This window comes from Phaenicophaeus curvirostris, chromosome 1, assembly GCF_032191515.1.
Source record: "Phaenicophaeus curvirostris isolate KB17595 chromosome 1, BPBGC_Pcur_1.0, whole genome shotgun sequence".
Taxonomy (NCBI): domain Eukaryota; kingdom Metazoa; phylum Chordata; class Aves; order Cuculiformes; family Cuculidae; genus Phaenicophaeus; species Phaenicophaeus curvirostris.
Window position 1 is genome coordinate 29,953,453 of NC_091392.1, and position 18,016 is coordinate 29,971,468.

The following is an 18,016-nucleotide window of genomic DNA, read 5'->3' on the forward strand; positions in this document are numbered from 1 at the left end:
TTCCAAAAACACTTACAGTATGCTTGTCCAAATAAGAATTGAAACAAAAAAACTGTAATGACAGCTAATTAGTCATTGACATAGTCAACTTTATTGCTTACTTTGCATGCTAAATAGTAATTTATTTTATTGTAGACCAGCATAATTTTGTGATTGCATTCAGCCTCCTTTTTAACAGCAGAAGTTTAATTTTCTGTTTGCATCTGTCCATCAATCCAAAATCTGAAAATAAATTGCAAGATGTGATTAAACATACTGTTTGTGGTTATTTATTGTAAAAGAGATGGAGACATAGATGAATATTTTTTGGTAAGGAGTGTTCCATCCATTTTGATCTCTTTGTGTTTTCAGCTGTCTCAGATAAATATCTGGCCCCATTGCAACCACCCACTGAATTAATTGAGACCAAGGTTTTTGCCATTTCTGAATTTCATGCTTGCCGTGAAATCTTTTTATGTAATCAAACCTAAATTCATTTCTAACAGCCTAACTATTGTGAGCATGGGTATCTCTGAAATTAATCAAAAGACCACTCTAGTCTCTGCAGATGCTATACTACGATAAGTTTTTCTTTTCTTTAGGAAAGACAAATTAGATTCAAAGCAGGCAACCCTGAATGGAACAAAAACCCTTTTGTTGCTTATCTCAGAATTTTGAAGTAAATATCTACCACCTTAATAACGTAGTGGGTAGGAAATAGCTCAGTTTAACCAAAGTATAATCTACCTCTTAATCATTGAGTATCACATGCATAAGTATTTTTTTTTTAAAGTTAACATTGTAGGTATAAGTCTATATCTATACAGACCGTGTTTGAATTGTCTTCTGTTTAGCATGACTGTGCCTTATGATTTTCTGTATATAATTTTGGAAAATGATCGCTGTGTTTCTCTTCATAACCCCAGCTGCCCCATACTGGATAACAGCACCCAGAAACTTGGTTTTATCTCCTGGAGAAGATGGGACATTGATCTGCAGAGCTAATGGCAACCCAAAGCCTAATATAAACTGGTTAGCAAATGGCGTTCCCATAGCAAGTAAGAATCTTAATTACTTTATGGGAGGGTGATCAAGAGAATTTGAGGAATATCAGGGGTTTTTTTTCCAAATATAAATGAAGAACATATATTTGAGCTTTTTCCTGAAAAGTAATACTGAATTATGAATGAGGTGATAAAAATACTGCAGTTCATAAACATGGAGCAAGAAAGTGTGCCTCTAATGTGCTTGACAGCACTAAAGTTTGTGACCATACTCTTGGTTATCCTGTATGGTGTTTTGCTGGTAGTATCCTTGCAGAGATAGGGTCGTAGTAACAAAGCCGTGACATTTTTCTTTGACAGGGTTATCACTAGAAGTAATTTTTACTGTTGTGTTGCCATGGCAGTCATGTTTACTAGATCTCTCCTTTAATGCCCCACTGCAACAATTTTTTCTAGGAATCGCAAAGGTGAAATAAAAAGTCTTCACCTCTGTGGGTGTACAGGGCACTTTTACTTGATTTGCAGGTTAAAGTATGTTTGAGCCTTCTAGGCTTAAGCACTAAAAATCAGCAGCAGCAGCAGCAAAACTGACTGAACGCATCAGCAAGTGCCTGGCAAACAGCTTGTGCCAGGTTGGTGTCAAAGAAAAGGAACCCCCTAAGGCATGGAAACAGCTGTTTCTGTGTGCATGGGTAAGAAAAGCAACTCTGAACTAGTAAATAGGGGGGTTAATTGTTGCAGTGTTATGACTGTATGACAGACACCACAAGATAGCTGCTATATATAGCATGACTTTGCTTGGGAAGAACTTGCTGGAGGACACTGCAGTGTGTTGTCAGTTGGGTTTGCACTCAGCATAGCCTGTAGTGTAAAATCACACTTGGTTCTTCCATCTTCATCCATCTTCTTTCACAAAACAATATTATAAAAACAGTCTACCCTGATGACTCATGAGAGATAACGTTCTCTAAAATACTGGTCTGTGTGGACCTATTAAGAATACAACAGTGTAACGTTCAGGAGTTTCAAGAAATGTTTGTCAATCAGTGTCGTGGAGTTTGGGACTTGGAGGAGGACTCTCTGCAATGAGAATGTAGGAAATACCAACAAGTAAATGAGAATTATTATTAGGTATATTTGAAATACTTGGGATAGAGAGATTAAGAGAGATTGAACTGAACTGGAGGTAAAAATATGGAACTTTGTGGCAGGAGAAGTAAGGGTATATACTGAAACAGATAGAAATATTTAGCAAAGAATGTGTTTTGTGAATCCTGACTAAAGTTAAAATGAGGTCTCTAGCCTGAGATTTAAAATGTGAAGTTTCTGCTGGTTGGGTAAGTTATGTGAACAGACATCATCCAGAGGAGGGCCACGAAGATGATCAGAGGGCTGGGGCAGGCTGAGAGAATTGGGCATATTCAGCCGAGAGAAGAGAAGGCTGTGGGGAGACTTTATAGCAGCCTTCCAGTACTTAAAAGAGGGCCTGCAGGAAAGCTGGGGAGGGGCTCATTGTCAGGGAGTGCCATGATAGTATGAGGGGTAATGGTTTTAAGCTGAAAGAGGGGACAATTAGATTAGATAGTAGGAAGAATTTATTTTTTTTTTTAACTCTGGCACTGGTGAGGGACTGGAACAGATTGCCCAGAGAAGTAGTGGATGCCCCCTCCCTGGAGGTGTTCAAGGCCAGGTTGGATTGAGGCATTGAGCAACCTGACCTTGTGGAAAGTGTCCCTGCCCATGGCAGGGTGTCTGGAACTAGATGATCTTTAAGGTCCTTTCTAACCCAAACTCTTCTGTGATTCTGGGACTGCATCAAACACTGGGTATTACAGGAACCTGGGAAAATACCAGTGTGATTTTGTATTGTATATATTGCGTGTAAATATGTCATAATGCATGCCTTATAGTCAAAGTTTGGTACCTATCCTGCTCTTTCCTTTCAGAGTTTGGACGATCTTATCTTCCTTACTGTTTTCTATATAGTTGCCATTAACCTTTTTTGCAATTTTTAAGGGGCTTTTTATCCTGCTGTCCTGATGGTTTAATTCTTCTTTTCAGGCCTCCTGAGTAGTAAAAGCTTTTTCACCTAGCTATGAGATTCACTTACTCATCTTGCACTGCCACCTTGTCAAAGCTGTGGGACATGCTGTTCAAAAGATAGACAAGAATATTTTCCAGAAAGCAATGATGTGTTCTGCATTCCTGCAGAATAGCAGTGAAACAGTAAGAAATAGAGTTTTCAGAAGCAGCTGCAGGATGCCACCAGATTTCTCAGATACAAGGACAGCATGTATTGGCTGGCTGGACTCGAGGAATCAGTACACAGAGTCTTATTGAAGGGAACTGAAATTAAGAGACTTTAATTGAATTACCCCCTGAACCTCATCAGGGAAAAAAACAGAGAGAAAGGAACACAGGAGATAAATGAGTAGCTCAGCCTTGTGTTAAAGGTCAGTTTCACTGCTTAGAAAAGCTGATGTTTTAACCTTAAATATTTAAGTGCAAGTTTGCTGAATGCTCCAGTACACTGAGCCTGTCAGGACATTTAAGTAGGGAGCATTGCAATCAAAGAAAGTACAGGTCTTACAATTCTTGTGATTTTCAATTATTCTGAGATCTCAAAAGCTGGTCTGGAAACTAGCATGTACAGTGTGCCTTTTTGTTCACTTGTTACTAAATTATAGAACTGAGCCTGACTTCTTCCAACTGAATGATTAGTAAAAGGAAACTAAAGCAGCTGTTTCAGCTTCAGGGCAGTGCTTAGAGCGCTACACCCATGGCAAGATTTCAAAGAAAAACAGCTACATTTGAATTTCAAAGCCCTGCTGTCATCATATATACCACAATGTGCCTCCTGTGGCCCAGTAATCTGTTTGCAATACTTCAATTTTCTATTGCAAAGTACAACTGGGAGATGCTTAATTCTTCGAGTTTTGTTTTACCATAATAGAGTCAGGCAAGGAAGAAGCAGTGTTGAAGAAAGAACCATTCGTCCATATCTCAGTCAAAGGGTGAAGCTTAAATACCAAAAGGGAAAAGGGTAGAATAAAGAAAAATTTACTGTCTTAAGCACCTATGAAAAAAAATTGAAATGATGTAAATTTTGTTCCAGATTACATTAATCAGGGTAAAAAGATAATTTTTAAGGGAGGTTTTAGGTTTCTTTGAAATATTTTAATAATTTTTTTTCAACAGTAATGCTTAAAAACTCCAGTATGTCTGAAAAGCAAGCTGCTTCAGACATGCTGGAGTGATAAAGACCTAACTAGTGTTTACTCACAGGACTAATTTGAACGCACATGCATGGTCCCGTTGAAGTCAATTAGAGTTACTTTGGCAAGTTGCAATTGAAAGTTCAGGCCATGACTCTGTCTTGCCTTGTGCTTCAATTAACGCTCAAGATCTGCATTATTTATACTGCTGCATAATCCATTGTGTTTCATTGCTTAGATATTCAGCATGGCTTTGCAAAAGGGAAATGATGCATAAAGTATCTCAACTTTTAAGAAAATAACAACCCGGAGTAATTGGGAAGGGGAAGCACTTTCATAATTGGGACTTCAGAAAGGCATTGCAAATACTGCACAAAAGACTAATTTAGCGGTTCAGTGGTTTATAGTCCATGATGAGCTATTAAATATTAAATACACACAATTAGATTTACACAAAGTAGTGCACCGAAAGGCTCTGTTTATCTTCTTTCAACATGTTATTCACTTGTTTATATCACATTTTGCATTGAATCTTAGATTTTAGTTAGTTTATATTTGTAATCACATTGAATTTAAGGGAGAAACATTAGCCCTCAGATGTTCTTCGTGAAAAGCCTTGATAATCCCTGGCTCAGAGAATCGTTATCCATCGTGTTCTCTGTGAGTGTACACACAAGCTGTTCACCACAGCCATGGGAGGGTAAGGAGAAATCTGCTGGACTTGGATGCCTTGAGGAGTTCAATCTCAGAGAAGAGAGGAGGGGAGTGCCAGGGTGGGCATTTATCCACCGCTTAGGTTGTCGTTGTGTTAGAACTGTGCGTCTGGCCTAGTAACTGGAGCAGATATGAAAACCTTTCATTATCAATTTTTTTCGTTCTGCACTTTATAGTCAAAGGACAGTCATAGGTGTTGTGGTTATCAGCTGCTGACCTTTTGTAGGCAGTAATACTATCAGAATCATTTTCCAACAAGCTTATAGAGTCACTAAGAATACATAGCAGGACTGGTTGCTTTGATTCATAATTTTGATTGGCTAAAGAAGATGCAGATATCAAAAGACAGTAATGAATATTTCTGATCTTTTCTAAAGAGAAATTATCATCTACTTTCATGGTGTTTTGCTGTGACATTTTACTAATCTGGGTGAGATTAGTACACATGCCAAAGATGTATGTGTGTTCTCATTGATACAGAGAAAAGCAGTCAAGTCATGCTGTCCCATTCTTTTCCAGCTTGTCTTCAGCCAGAGGGAATCCTAGTACATCATCTGAGGATGACATCAGCATTTTCACTGCAGAATAGAAACAGTTAGTGCTCACATATCCTACAAACTACAATTTTAATCCACAACATGCTTCTGGAAAAAGATATATGCTACCTTAGGTTACATCATAGTGGTGAGGCAAAAAATAACACCCTCATTCAGTGCCCTCTAGGACCTGGAGTCTAAGTTAGCAGAGTTGAGAACTACTGATGTCAGTTTGATCTTACCCTCATTTTGCTGTACTGCAGAATATGGTAACAATATAAGGAAATCTGATTTCAGAAATGATGAGTTTCACGTTATTAGCTTTTTTAAACCATAGAAAATTAGAGAATCACAATCAAAGGTATATACCTCCTTTCTAATGAATTATTTTCAATCTGCATTGTTTACTACGTTATTTTAACACCATTGTATCGCAGCATAGTTCAGGGTGGAAGGAACATTTAGTCCAACCAACCTGCTCAAAGCAGAGTGTTATCTGCATCTGATTGTCTGTGTCCAGACAGATTTGATTATCTCCAAGGGCAGAGACTCCATCACCTCCTTGAGCATCCTTTTTTTAGAATCTGATGACCCTCACTGTTAAAGTAAGTTTAAAAAAAGCCTGTAACTCCAAGCAATGGATTTTTCCCCCAATTTTATACAGAGCTTAAAGATCTGAGCCAAACAATGTAAAGTCGCTAGACCAATTTAATGTTTTAATAATTTTCTGCCTAAATTACATATCTTACAGATCTGTCTGAAATGTGTATCATTTATTTGGGCCAATAACTTTCAATTTTATACTCCTTCATCAGTTAATAGTTGTTCTATTCTTCTATGTGTTTCACTTCCCCAGTTTGCATAAATATACATTGGCAAGCAATTAAAATTGGTCATGAAAAAGTAATACTTCAACAGAAAAGAGTAAAATATCTCCACATAATCTGGGGAATTTTCTTCCATTTTTAAGCATGATAGCATGTTTTAACTACTTCTGTTCAGAGATCACATTTTGTTTTGCCTTTTTTTCCACAAGAAAAAAGTAATCATGGTGCTATAGTGGTTATTTAAGCATACTAATACAAGTACTTGCTTTGGCTGTCCAAGGTTTATGAAACAGATGGAAGTATGCATTCAGATGAACAGAAGGTATTCAGGGTGCTGGTGACTAACTGCGTTAAAATTATCTAATGGAGGCTATATGTTCTTTGTACAGGAATATGCTGTACATAGCAGCTACAGAGTTGAGAAGATGTCTTGTTACACCAAGTAATGGAAAACTTAGGTGAAACAAGGCAATCAAGTTTTTATACAAAAAGGATAGAACTACATTCTTGACTTGAGAATCAATGTTACTAAGAGTGAATGTTGGTTGTTACAAGGCACAGGTTCAACTGTCTGTTACAGCAGAACTCCTATAACAAATCCTCATCATTCATTATCCCAGTTGTACAAACCCATATTAAGTCTTATTTAATTCCTTACTATTTTGTCTATCAGTGCCCAATTCAGATTTGTCAAGCATGTCAAAAGCGTTTTCTCCTTCTTGTGGAGCCATGCAGTGAGGTGACCAGATTCGTGGTAAAGGCAAACAAGCAGTGCTTGAGTGGCCCTGCTGTCACTCTCTTACCCAGGAAATATGAAACAAAAATAATATGGAAAAGACTGAAGTACTGACTGCCTTCTTTGCTTCAGACATCTTTAGCAAGACCGGTCTTCAGGAATCCCAGGTCCCAGAGACCAAGGGGAAAGGTTGGTTTGAGATGTACCCATGCTGGAAAAGGATCAGGGTAGAGAATACTTAGGCAAACTGGACATCTGTAAGTCCCTGGGCCTCGGTAAGATTCACCTACGAATGCTGAGGAAGCTGACGTATGTCAAGGCCCCTCTTGATAATCTTTCATCAGGCATGTAGTGGTAGGACTAAGGGCAATAGCTATAAACTGGAGAGGGGTAGATTTAGACTAGACACTAGGAGGAAATTCTTCATGATGAGGGTGGTGAGGTACTGGAACAGGTTGCGCAGGAAAGTTGTGGATGCTTCATCCCTGGAAGTGTTCAAGGCCAGGTTGGATGGGGCATTGAGCAGCCTGATCTAGTGGGAGGTGTCTAGGGGTTGGAACTGGATGATCTTTCAGCTCCCTTCCAACTCAAACCATTCCATGATTCTATGATCAGTCTTGGTGACTGAGAGAAGTGCCCATAGGCTGGAAGAAAGCAAATATTACCCATGTCTTCAAGTAAAGCAAGAAGGAAAGCCCGGGGAACTACAAACTGTTCAGCCTCACCTTGATTCCTGGGAAGACAATGGAGCAGCTAATCCTGGCAACCATTTCCACGCACATTCAGGACAAGAAAATCATCAGGAGTAGTTAGCATGGCTTCACCAAGGGGAGGTCATGCCTGGCCAAGTGATCCTCAGTAAATCCTTTGACAGTGTCTCTCATAAGATCCTTGTAGAGTAATCGTTGATGTGTGAGCTGGATAATCAAGCAGTGAGGTGGACTGAAAACTGCCTAAAGGGTCAAGCCCAGAGGGTGGTGATCAATGGTACAGAGCCTGGTTAGAGGCCAGGAACTAGTGGTGTACCCCAGGGGTCAGTCCTGTTTAAAAACTTCATTAATCTTATGACTGATTGGGCAGACTGTACCCTCAGCAAGTTTGCTGGTGACACAAAGCTGATAAGAATGGCTGATATGCTGTAAGGTTGTGCTGCCATCCAGAGGGATCTTATCAGGCTGGAGAATTGGGCTGATAAGAATCTCATGAAGTTCAGCGAGGAGAATTGCAAAGTCTTGTACCTGGGGAGGAACAACTCCATGCATCATTATGCACTGAGGGCCACCAGGCTGGAAAGCAGCTTGGCAGAAATGGGAGTGGAGGTCCTGGTGGACGCCAAGTTGAACGTGAGCCAGTGATGTTCCTTTGTGGCAAAGGAGGCCAATGGTATCTTAGGCTTCATTAAACAAAGAATTGCCAACAGATCAAGGAAGATTATCCTAACCCTCTACTTAGCACTGGTGAGGCCACCCTTGGAGTACCGCGTCCAGTTCTTTGCTCCCCAGTTCAAGATAGATACGGACATACTGGAGAAAGTCCAACAAAAAGCCATGAAGATAATGAACAGGGTGAAGTGTTTCACATAAGAGGAAAAGCTGAGAGCGCTGTGACTGTTTAGCCTTAAGATGAGACAGTTCAGGGAGGATCTTATTGATGGATGTAAATAGTTGAAGGGAGGGTGCAAAGAGGATGGAACCAGGCTCTTCTCAGTGGTGGCCAATGACAGGACCAGAGGCAGTGGGCACAAACTGAAACACGGGAGATTCCCTCTAAGGATCAGGAAAAACGTTTTCACCGTGATGGTGTTTGAGCACTCACACAGGTTGCCCAGAGAGTTTGTGGAGTCTCCAGCCTTGGAGATATTCAGAAGCCATCTGGACACAGTCTAGAGCTCTGAGTGGCCCTTCTTGAGCGGGCAGTTGGACCAGGTGACCTCCAGAGGTCCCTTCCAACCTCAAGAATTTTGTGTGTGTGTGAGTGCTTAAGATCAGTAAAGCAGATGGATTATACAGCGTCTGACTTCTAGCATCTGGCCCTGCAAGACGCAGTGTAGTATAGGCAAAGACAAATAGGTTCTGTTGGTGTGGTGTAGGTGGATGAGGTGTGTTGGAAGACTCCTGGTTGAACAGATGCCAGTCTCAACAGAGAGCTTTCTAAAATCGGCACTCTTTATTATGCAAGCAGCTAGACCAGTCAAAAGGAAGCATTAAATAACCGAACACTTTTCTCAGGTTTGTTATTTAATTTTTTTTCCGCTCTTGGGGCCCACAGCTTGAAAACCTTTTCTGAGAACAGGCACCTCCTTTCTTTCAAATAATTGAAGAGGGGTATCTTTTTTATCCCCTCAAATAAAGCAGTGGGAAGGGAAAATGCTAGCTTTTGTTATATACAATATTTTAATGATTGTTCTTTTAAAATCCAGTTTCTTCTTCAGTCATAGAGGATTGAACTAATGTCTTCCATCTCTCTCAAGGGGCCCTATCAACAGCCTATAACGTATTATGTAGGGGAGTGTGTGTGGGGGGGAAGTCTGTGCACCAATAAAAGCTCTTGTCTGTGTGCAGAAAATGCTGCAGTATTCAGGACACGAGTAGAGGAAAGCCCAGAGCCTAGGGCAGGAAACAGCACTGATTGGAACAGCAGTGGGCAGACCCCCTACCTCCTGGGCTGATGATTGTATGTATTTTCCATTTAACTGTGATCCATATGCAGAAACAGACCACTTCTCACGGCTGACTGGCCTGCCTGCTGGGCTACTCACCTGCTCCGTCTATTTTCAGCCCATGAATCTTTTTATGAAAATGGCATTTACATAGGAGAGAAAGCAGTGTGGAACATGGAACACAATAGAAAGTAAAGCAAAAGAGGAGGAAAATAATTGGTGGCCGTCCAGAAGCCCAGAGAATAAGCATTTGAAATTCCACTAGTACTTTTTTCTTTGTTTTGAAATTTTGGAATTTGTGATACTGATTTAAACTCAGTGGTGGAAGGTAAGATTTAAAGATGGAGTTGAAAACTGTTCTTGAAGCATGTGTTTGGAAATTAATGTAATTACTTTACATGCCAAATGGCCTTAAAATTTATCCAAGATGGAAATACCCTTAAGCAGGAACACAGAACTGTGGTCCCCTTCACTTGTTCCCTTTCATTCATCTCTCCTAGAGAATTCAGTAACGGATACTTAAGTAGATTTGAGAAAATGTTGGAGAAATTTCTCCATTTTCTTTACAGATGAGTACAGATGCTGTCTGGATCAAAAGGTATTGCCTTTGATCTTTTCTATGAATCCAAAGAAATTAGAAATGATTTTATGTGAAAATGTGTCCCAGAAATATATGTAATTTCTCAAGTTCCAAAAATATATTAGCTTGTCAATTTGGCAACCAAACAATGATGCATTTATTTATACATATATGCATTTATTTATGCACATATGCATTTTGTATATTGCTATATAAAGAATGTCACTGTCAAGTTTCAATATTAGTAACACATTGATGTGTTTTGCATATCTACTTAAAATATTAAAACAGTAGTTTGTGGATTTTTATGTAGTTTGGTGTTACAAGCTAAAATTTCCTCTATTAAAACTCTTTAACTCTATCCAGTTGTATCATAACTGACAACTTTTATTCTTCGGTAGTATCTCAGAATTTTATTTTCAGTTATAGTCTCAATTATTCTGTGAAGAGCTGTTTGACTACAGAACGGTTGAGAAATGGCATTGTATAATTCTTAAAACAGGGAAAGAGTGCCACCTACTGAATTGCTATCACTTTTTGTGTGAAAGAATCATTAGATTAAGTTTTAATCCAAGTTTATTCTATGTTTTCAACTGGGTATGGATATTTTTATGTTTGGATAATTATTTATGGTGTAACAACTCATTTGAAAAGCTGAAACCTTTAAGTCAGAGAGGACTGTAAAGTTCCAGTGTTGTTCTGACATAGTTTCCTTTTGACACTCAGAAATATTTCCTTGCTTTCTCTAGATGTTGTCTAGTTTTGCCTGAACCTTGTCATATCAGTGTTTATCCTCTGTAATGCATGCAAACTATGATCTCAATGTCACTTCTTTGAAAAGCAAACAACAACAAAAACTCAAGAAGTGAGAACTCTACCATCCTCAGTCAAATACTAGTAGAATGGGAAGAACTTCATCAATCATATTGAAATTCACATCTTAACCAGTGAACAGTCAGAGAGGAAAATTGAAGGAAGGTCATATTGGTCTTCCAAATGGTTTCTTTTTTTTTTTCAGAAGTATGAAACAGATCACCCAACAGTAGCTTAGAAAAAAAAATTATTTTTTTTTGTTCTTTATACCAACAGTTGCCCCAGAAGATCCTAGCAGAAAGGTAGATGGAGATACCATTATTTTCTCACATGTGCAGGAAAGGTCAAGTGCTGTCTATCAGTGCAATGCTTCTAATGAATATGGATACTTGCTAGCAAACGCATTTGTGAATGTTCTGGGTAAGAAACAGATTGATATTTTTCAGTTTTTGTGTGTATTCATTTTTCTCCTGCTACTACAAGGACTGCATGCTTAAGCCTTGCTTGAGGTCTTCACTGAGATGGATGTATTTCCTGAGCCCTGTAAAAGGCACGGATATACATACCTTGGTTTTTATAGGATATTTCTGAATTTCATTTTCACTGTTTCTAAGTAAGAAAGATAGTTATGAAAGCTTGGGAAAACTGAGAAGAAATTCTATCTGATTTTGTTTGGTTTTTTATGTAAATCAAGCAAACTGAACCTTAACTAATGAGACAGGAATTAATATTCCTTAAGTTTGTATGTTTCAATATGCTTTCATTGATTACAGAAGTTTTGGATCAGTTAAAAAGATGATCTCTAAATTGCAATTGCAAGGGGACATAGTTATGTATTTGTCTTGAAGGCCTCCCAATAATGTGGTTTTAGTTACAGAATATGTGGCCTCTCTAATTCTTCTCGCTGAATTTAACAAAACTAGTAGCAAGATCCTCTCCTACAGGAAGTGGCAGACCTTTTGATTGAGAAACACTGTATTTTAAATGAAAGAACTCCCTTTAGTTCCATGGTTCCTTTACAAAAAATTAGGTGTTTCACCAAAAATATATCTTAGCGTCTTCAGGCCGGCAGGTTTGTTCAGAATTATGTAGTTCAGTCTTTTCTCAGGAGTTTCTCTTCTTGAAGTATGTTCTGATTTAAATTTTGCAAATTAAATCATTGCCTTTGGTGCCCATCCCTATTACTTGTAAACAGGAAAGGAGCATTTATTTTTCATGAGATAATTCTCCTATATTAACGTTTCCTTAGGCTACTGGCAGTAGAACATGTTGGGACCTAGACTGAGACGAGAAATCATTTCAGAGAAAGATGTTAAAGTATAATTCTTTAGGCCATTCTTGTTGTCTTACTATTTAGTATTTGCATCTTTGCGTATATACATATGTATACACAGAGATCTTTGTCTTTTCAGCTGAGCCACCAAGAATTCTAACTCCCGCTAATAAACTATATCAAGTCATCGCAGACAGTCCTGCTTTGCTGGACTGTGCTTATTTTGGTTCACCTAAGCCTGAAATTGAATGGTAAGCTTTAGTTGTGCTTAAGTTATGCAAAAAGAGACAGTTACAGCTATGTAAACAAACTTGTAAAGCTTTAAAACTATTTTTACTGTATTTACAATTTTAAAAGTGTGTTCTTAAATATATGCTGATTGCAGCTTGCTAGTACAATATCACATACTTAACATAACAAAAGTTAAGTTATCCCTACAGAGTCAAGTTTAAATTTCATTATATGAATCTGTCTGTATTTTCTAATGTGGCAGTCCCAAGTTTGCGTGTTCTGGTAGTAAAATACAACAGAATTTAACTATGATGTTGGTTAATGATGTTACTTTTTATATAAAAAGGTTTAAGGGAGTGAAAGGCAGCATCTTGCGTGGAAGTGAATACATTTTCCATTATAATGGAACCTTGGAAATTCCGGTGGCACAAAAGGATAGTTCTGGTACATACACATGTGTAGCAAGGAATGAATTAGGAAAGATACAAAATGAGGTGCAATTGGAAGTTAAAGGTAAGAAATTAACCACTCTTTAATCACAGGTTAGTATAGTACTTCGGACTTTCTAAATATCTAATAGTAATTTTAAATTTCAGATCCAACAATGATTATTAAACAGCCAGAATACAAAGTGATTCAGAGATATGGGCAAGTTTCATTTGAGTGTATAATAAAACATGATTCTACCTTATTACCAACAGTTACATGGTTGAAGGACAATGATGAACTGCCAGATGATGAAAGGTATGGACAAAATAATTTGCCTTTATTTTTGGTTTTCTGGTTTCATTTGTCTACTCCTTTTCCTGACCTTTGAAAGGAACATATTGACATTTTACAAAATCATCCCTATTTGCTGACTAAAGGACATAGGTAGTGTGGTAAAATATTGAGATAGAATTCAAAATAAAATAAGATGTGAAGACTTGTAATTGTGTAAATTGAGCATGTTTACAAATAGTGAGGAGAACATCATTGGCATGAGAAGCCAAAAGGATAATGGAAGACTGTTTTGCTGTAGATCACAAATAATTAAAAGTAGTTTTAGTATATTTGGAAGTAAAAGAACTTTAGGACAGACAGTTACTGTGGAGAGATGGTCAAGAGCAGTGTAGGAAAGTCTGACAAAGTCCCATAGCCTAGGTTGCTCTCTAGGTATTTGCTGAAATACACAAGTATATGGGATTTGATAATGTTTTCTGCAAGTTTCTTGTAACGGTACCAGTTATTGAAAAATCAGTGGCTGAATGTATTGTATTTACAGGTTTCTAGTTGGTAAAGACAACTTGACCATAATGAATGTAACTGATAAAGATGATGGAACATACACTTGCATAGTTAATACTACTCTGGACAGTGTTTCAGCAAGTGCTGTGCTTACTGTTGTTGGTAAGAATACTCTCAAACTTTATGATAGCAGAACTGTGTTTAGTTACTGTTAAGCATGAAAACAGTATTAGATGTAAAATGATGAACACAAACATAGTTTTGATTTCTCAGCCAGCAAAGGAAATGTTACCCATTTGCAAATGTGTTTCAGTTTTTCAAAATATAGTCTTATTTAAAGTTTGCCTTTAAATCAGCTGTTACAAAGGAGCTGGTAGCTACAGGACATGTTCATTTTCACGCTGTGTAGATTTTTTTGTTTGGATTTCATCTGAGCTAACTCAGTAGATTACACATTGCAGAGTATTTGAACATAAACGTCTTTTGCAGCTAAATTATGCTTCAGAAAGACTGAGCATGCTTGGTTTCTGACTTTCCAAGGATTTTCTTTTAAAGTTAGTTCTCTCTATTAAGTTTCTATGATTGCAGATTATTCTAAAATACATTACTTTGCCCTTTCTCCCAGTTTGTAAGAAAGTTTTGAGTAGATGTCCTGAATGATTCTTACCTGAGCTCAAGCTGAGATTCAAAGTCAAATATGCTTGTATTTTAAAATTATGTTGAGATCTTATGCCTCTCCAGGGATGACAAAAGCCAAATGTCTTGTATCTGTTGAAAAGTTTTTGTAAGATTTTTTTACTTTATTTATTTTGTTTACCTATCCTTAGTAAAACAATGGATAACTTAAGAATATTTTTATAACTTTTCAGTGAAAAAGAATCAATGTATTACTTAGAATCAGCCATTTATTCTAAATAAGTTAACTTTTCTTTGTCTATAATAATTATAGTTTTTAACTGCAAACAGTATTCTGTTTCTTTGGCTACTAACTGATTAAATCCTTTATATTAATGTTCTTTTCAGCTGCTCCCCCAACTCCAGCTATCATTTACGGTAAACTAACATGAAGTTCTCCTTCTAAATCATCTGCCAAATACATTTTTTTCTGGTTTTCCCTTTTTCCTGTGTTTGTGCATGTGTGTAGTTTCATTCCATTTTACCAATTGCTCCACTAGTGGAGTACTGGACTTCCACAGTGCAAGCTGCTTTGTATTTTAGGAGAATAAATAGTTTTCAGAGATAAATTATTTTTAATAACGGTTACAGTGTGATAATGTTTTTTTCTCATGGAGAACACTGTAAAGCAAATTAATTACATAAAAAATTAAAGATCTGAAAGGTAGATCCAACTGTTCCTTGAAAGCTAATTCACTATCAAAGAACTTGCACCAACCTAGTTATGGTGTGTTTCAACATTGCTTTGATGACCACTTTGTAGGCCTGGTGTCCTGTATTTTGTAGGATGTTTACATTTTATTTCACTCATAAAAAGGATAGGACCATACTGAAGAGCTTGGTCTATGATTGATGTAATTGCTTATAAGGGTTTTAAAATCAAAGCCGAAATTAAAAATAAGAATCTGTCAGTCAGGTACAATCTTAAGTTTGACAGTAGACAGTCTTTATTTGTAGTATTTTTTTCTGAATTTGGGTTTTAAAATGCAATATAATATGCCTAAAACACTTCTAAGTACGAGTGACTTGAGCACATTTACATAATTTCTATCATATTTGGTGGCAGTTCTTACATATTTTTAAATGAACCTACTCATTAGTCTTGATTTTTTTGTATAACGAATTGTGTAATACTTTCAGCAATTCAGAATGGACAACTACATCTCTATGCATTATAAGGATGTACAGTAACAGCTTGTTTGGCATTTCAAGATTTTATAAACCTACCGCAAAAAATAAATTACTTAGTAACTTGCAATTTGAACAATACTTGTTTTGAATTCATGTGCAAAGTATTTGTAGTGATTTTAGCAAAGTTTCTTTGATGTGAATATATCTTCATTTTCCATTTTTATCAAGTATTTCTAGTTGAAACAGACAACCACCCATAATTATTCAAAGATAAACTACACATGCTTTTCATATTTCTTTGCATCTCATTACATTTTTATAAAACCGTGCAGATGTAGATAAAATAAATTATAGATTCTTATTAAAGCATATAAGTTTCCAAATACATCAAGTCTCCGTTTCATCTGTTTTGTGACAACTGCATGCTAATGGTCATTAAGTTGCGCTTACGTGAGTAGATCCACCCTGCTGTATTTGTGGAATTCTTTTGTTTGGAATGTAAGGATTTTTTCAAAGAAGAAACTACATATTCTGATACGATTATTTACTTTGCGTTCATTTGATTTACAGCTCGGCCAAATCCCCCCTTTGACTTGGAATTGACAGGTCAGCTAGAAAGAAGCATTGAACTCTCGTGGATACCAGGAGACGAAAACAACAGTCCCATTACAAGTATGTTTCTATGTACTGCAGTACATTAACAGCACTATATTAACCATTCTCAGATTCAAAAGAGTTTTGAGATAAGCTTTGTGTGTGGCATGGAAGAATGATAAATTCATTCATTATAGTTGCTGTTTACACTACAAAAATTCACTGAGTGTTCTCTTCTGTACAGCCACACAGAAAGGCCTATTTAGGCAGAAAAGCCTAAAGAGCTGAGCTTTTGATTCAAAAACCTGTGCTATTTAAAATACAAACTGATACTGATATGAGCTCTGTCTGACAACGTCCAGTCTTATGAATAAGAAGAGAGTAAACTTATTCATTAGTTGTATGCTTCCAAAGGAGAGTAGCAATATCCTTAGAGATTATCAAACACTACCGATACAGAAGCTTATTCTTCATGAAAATATAACACAGAGAGTTTTCTCCTGGTTTTTTTTCTAGTCCAGACAGTTGAAAGAGCATGTCCATAAGACAGAGAAAATAAAATTTTATAAACTTTTAATATAGGAAATTGATCTTAAATGCTGCTGTTCTTCCCAGCAGAACACAATGAAAGATACTCTTGCCTATACTGAGCACAGAGGATGGAGGGGGGAATTTAGAAGGAAGAAAGGTGTTACTGCTTGTTTTCCAAGGAATAACAGGATCAGAAAGATCCATGGGGCCAACATTTTCATAATGAGCAACTTAATGTAATTATTATTTATACAATGCATTTTTAGTTAATAACTACTGCAAGTTACTGAGACCGGTGTACACATATTTGGAATGAATGAGTTAGAGTGACTGAGTGTTGCTTTCCAGGGTCTGATGGTGGTCAGTATCAGCACTGAACACAAACCGTAAGGATCAGACATCTGGAAAGGAAGTTTTGTAAAAACAGAATTTCACAAAATTCAGAGTACATCAAAGAGTTTGATTGCATTTTGATGAAACACCAAGGAGTTTTGCTGAAGTTTTACCCTTTCAGACTTGTCTAATAGGCATCAACTAGTAATATATTTTAAAAAATATAATATATATAAATTTAATGTAAATAGTTGAATTGTATTGAAGTTATGGCGTATTCATATACACTTTTATCAGTGTTTTCATTTTTCTCCAGACCAGAAGACACAAGTCTTGCCTTTCTGTAGGACTCAGATCACACTTTTTCAAAGGAGATGATACTAGGTGGTGTTGTCTTCTCTCAGAGTTTTTCTAGAAACACAATATTGCATGTTCTTTGATATTGGAAATTGACTGACTAAATAATGCTGGTTTTAATTATGATACAATTTATATTGCTGCTTAGTCCCCTGACAGCCTGCAAAATAAGGCATTTGTTTCATAAGTAAGCCTCTTATTGCTGCTGCTGCTATCACTTCGAAGTGCAGATCAAGAATCAAGGGTAGCATTTCATTAGGAGCGATCCCTTTACACAACTAACATGATTGAGATGCTACAGTCTCTCTGAAAGCTCAAATAGAATTTCCTTCCTTGAAGTCTCTCATAATTGTTCTGCCAGCGTTTCAGACAGAATGCTCATTACTAGGGAAGAAAATAGCAGTAGCAAAAACTTTGTGGGTGCTTTTTGTTTTCTTAGCATCTAATATTCTCACCTTTTTCAACAAAGATTTTGGTCCAGAAAGTATCCCACCCCAAGATCTTTATCTCTGAACACACAACACCAGGTATAACTCAGGCATTAATTTAGGGCCAGTTCTCCCTCTTTATTACTACTCAGATGAGGTTGAAATCTGCAAGG

General features: G+C 37.1%; 1 protein-coding gene across 33 annotated transcripts in view; it reads left to right on the forward strand.

Moving 5' to 3' along the window:
• NRCAM (neuronal cell adhesion molecule) overlaps window positions 1–18,016 on the forward strand; it is a 153,257-nt gene that overhangs the window by 96,666 nt on the left and 38,575 nt on the right. For 23 of the 33 annotated variants that reach the window (XM_069851606.1, XM_069851614.1, XM_069851633.1 and 20 more), the window contains 8 exons: window positions 906–1,037; window positions 11,340–11,483; window positions 12,476–12,587; window positions 12,914–13,080; window positions 13,164–13,311; window positions 13,832–13,956; window positions 14,818–14,847; window positions 16,171–16,272. In XM_069851606.1, coding sequence (XP_069707707.1) covers window positions 906–1,037; window positions 11,340–11,483; window positions 12,476–12,587; window positions 12,914–13,080; window positions 13,164–13,311; window positions 13,832–13,956; window positions 14,818–14,847; window positions 16,171–16,272 — 960 coding nt within the window. The remainder of the gene's footprint in view (window positions 1–905; window positions 1,038–11,339; window positions 11,484–12,475; window positions 12,588–12,913; window positions 13,081–13,163; window positions 13,312–13,831; window positions 13,957–14,817; window positions 14,848–16,170; window positions 16,273–18,016) is intronic. The other 10 variants (XM_069851635.1, XM_069851649.1, XM_069851463.1 and 7 more) reach the window with 1 other exon arrangement.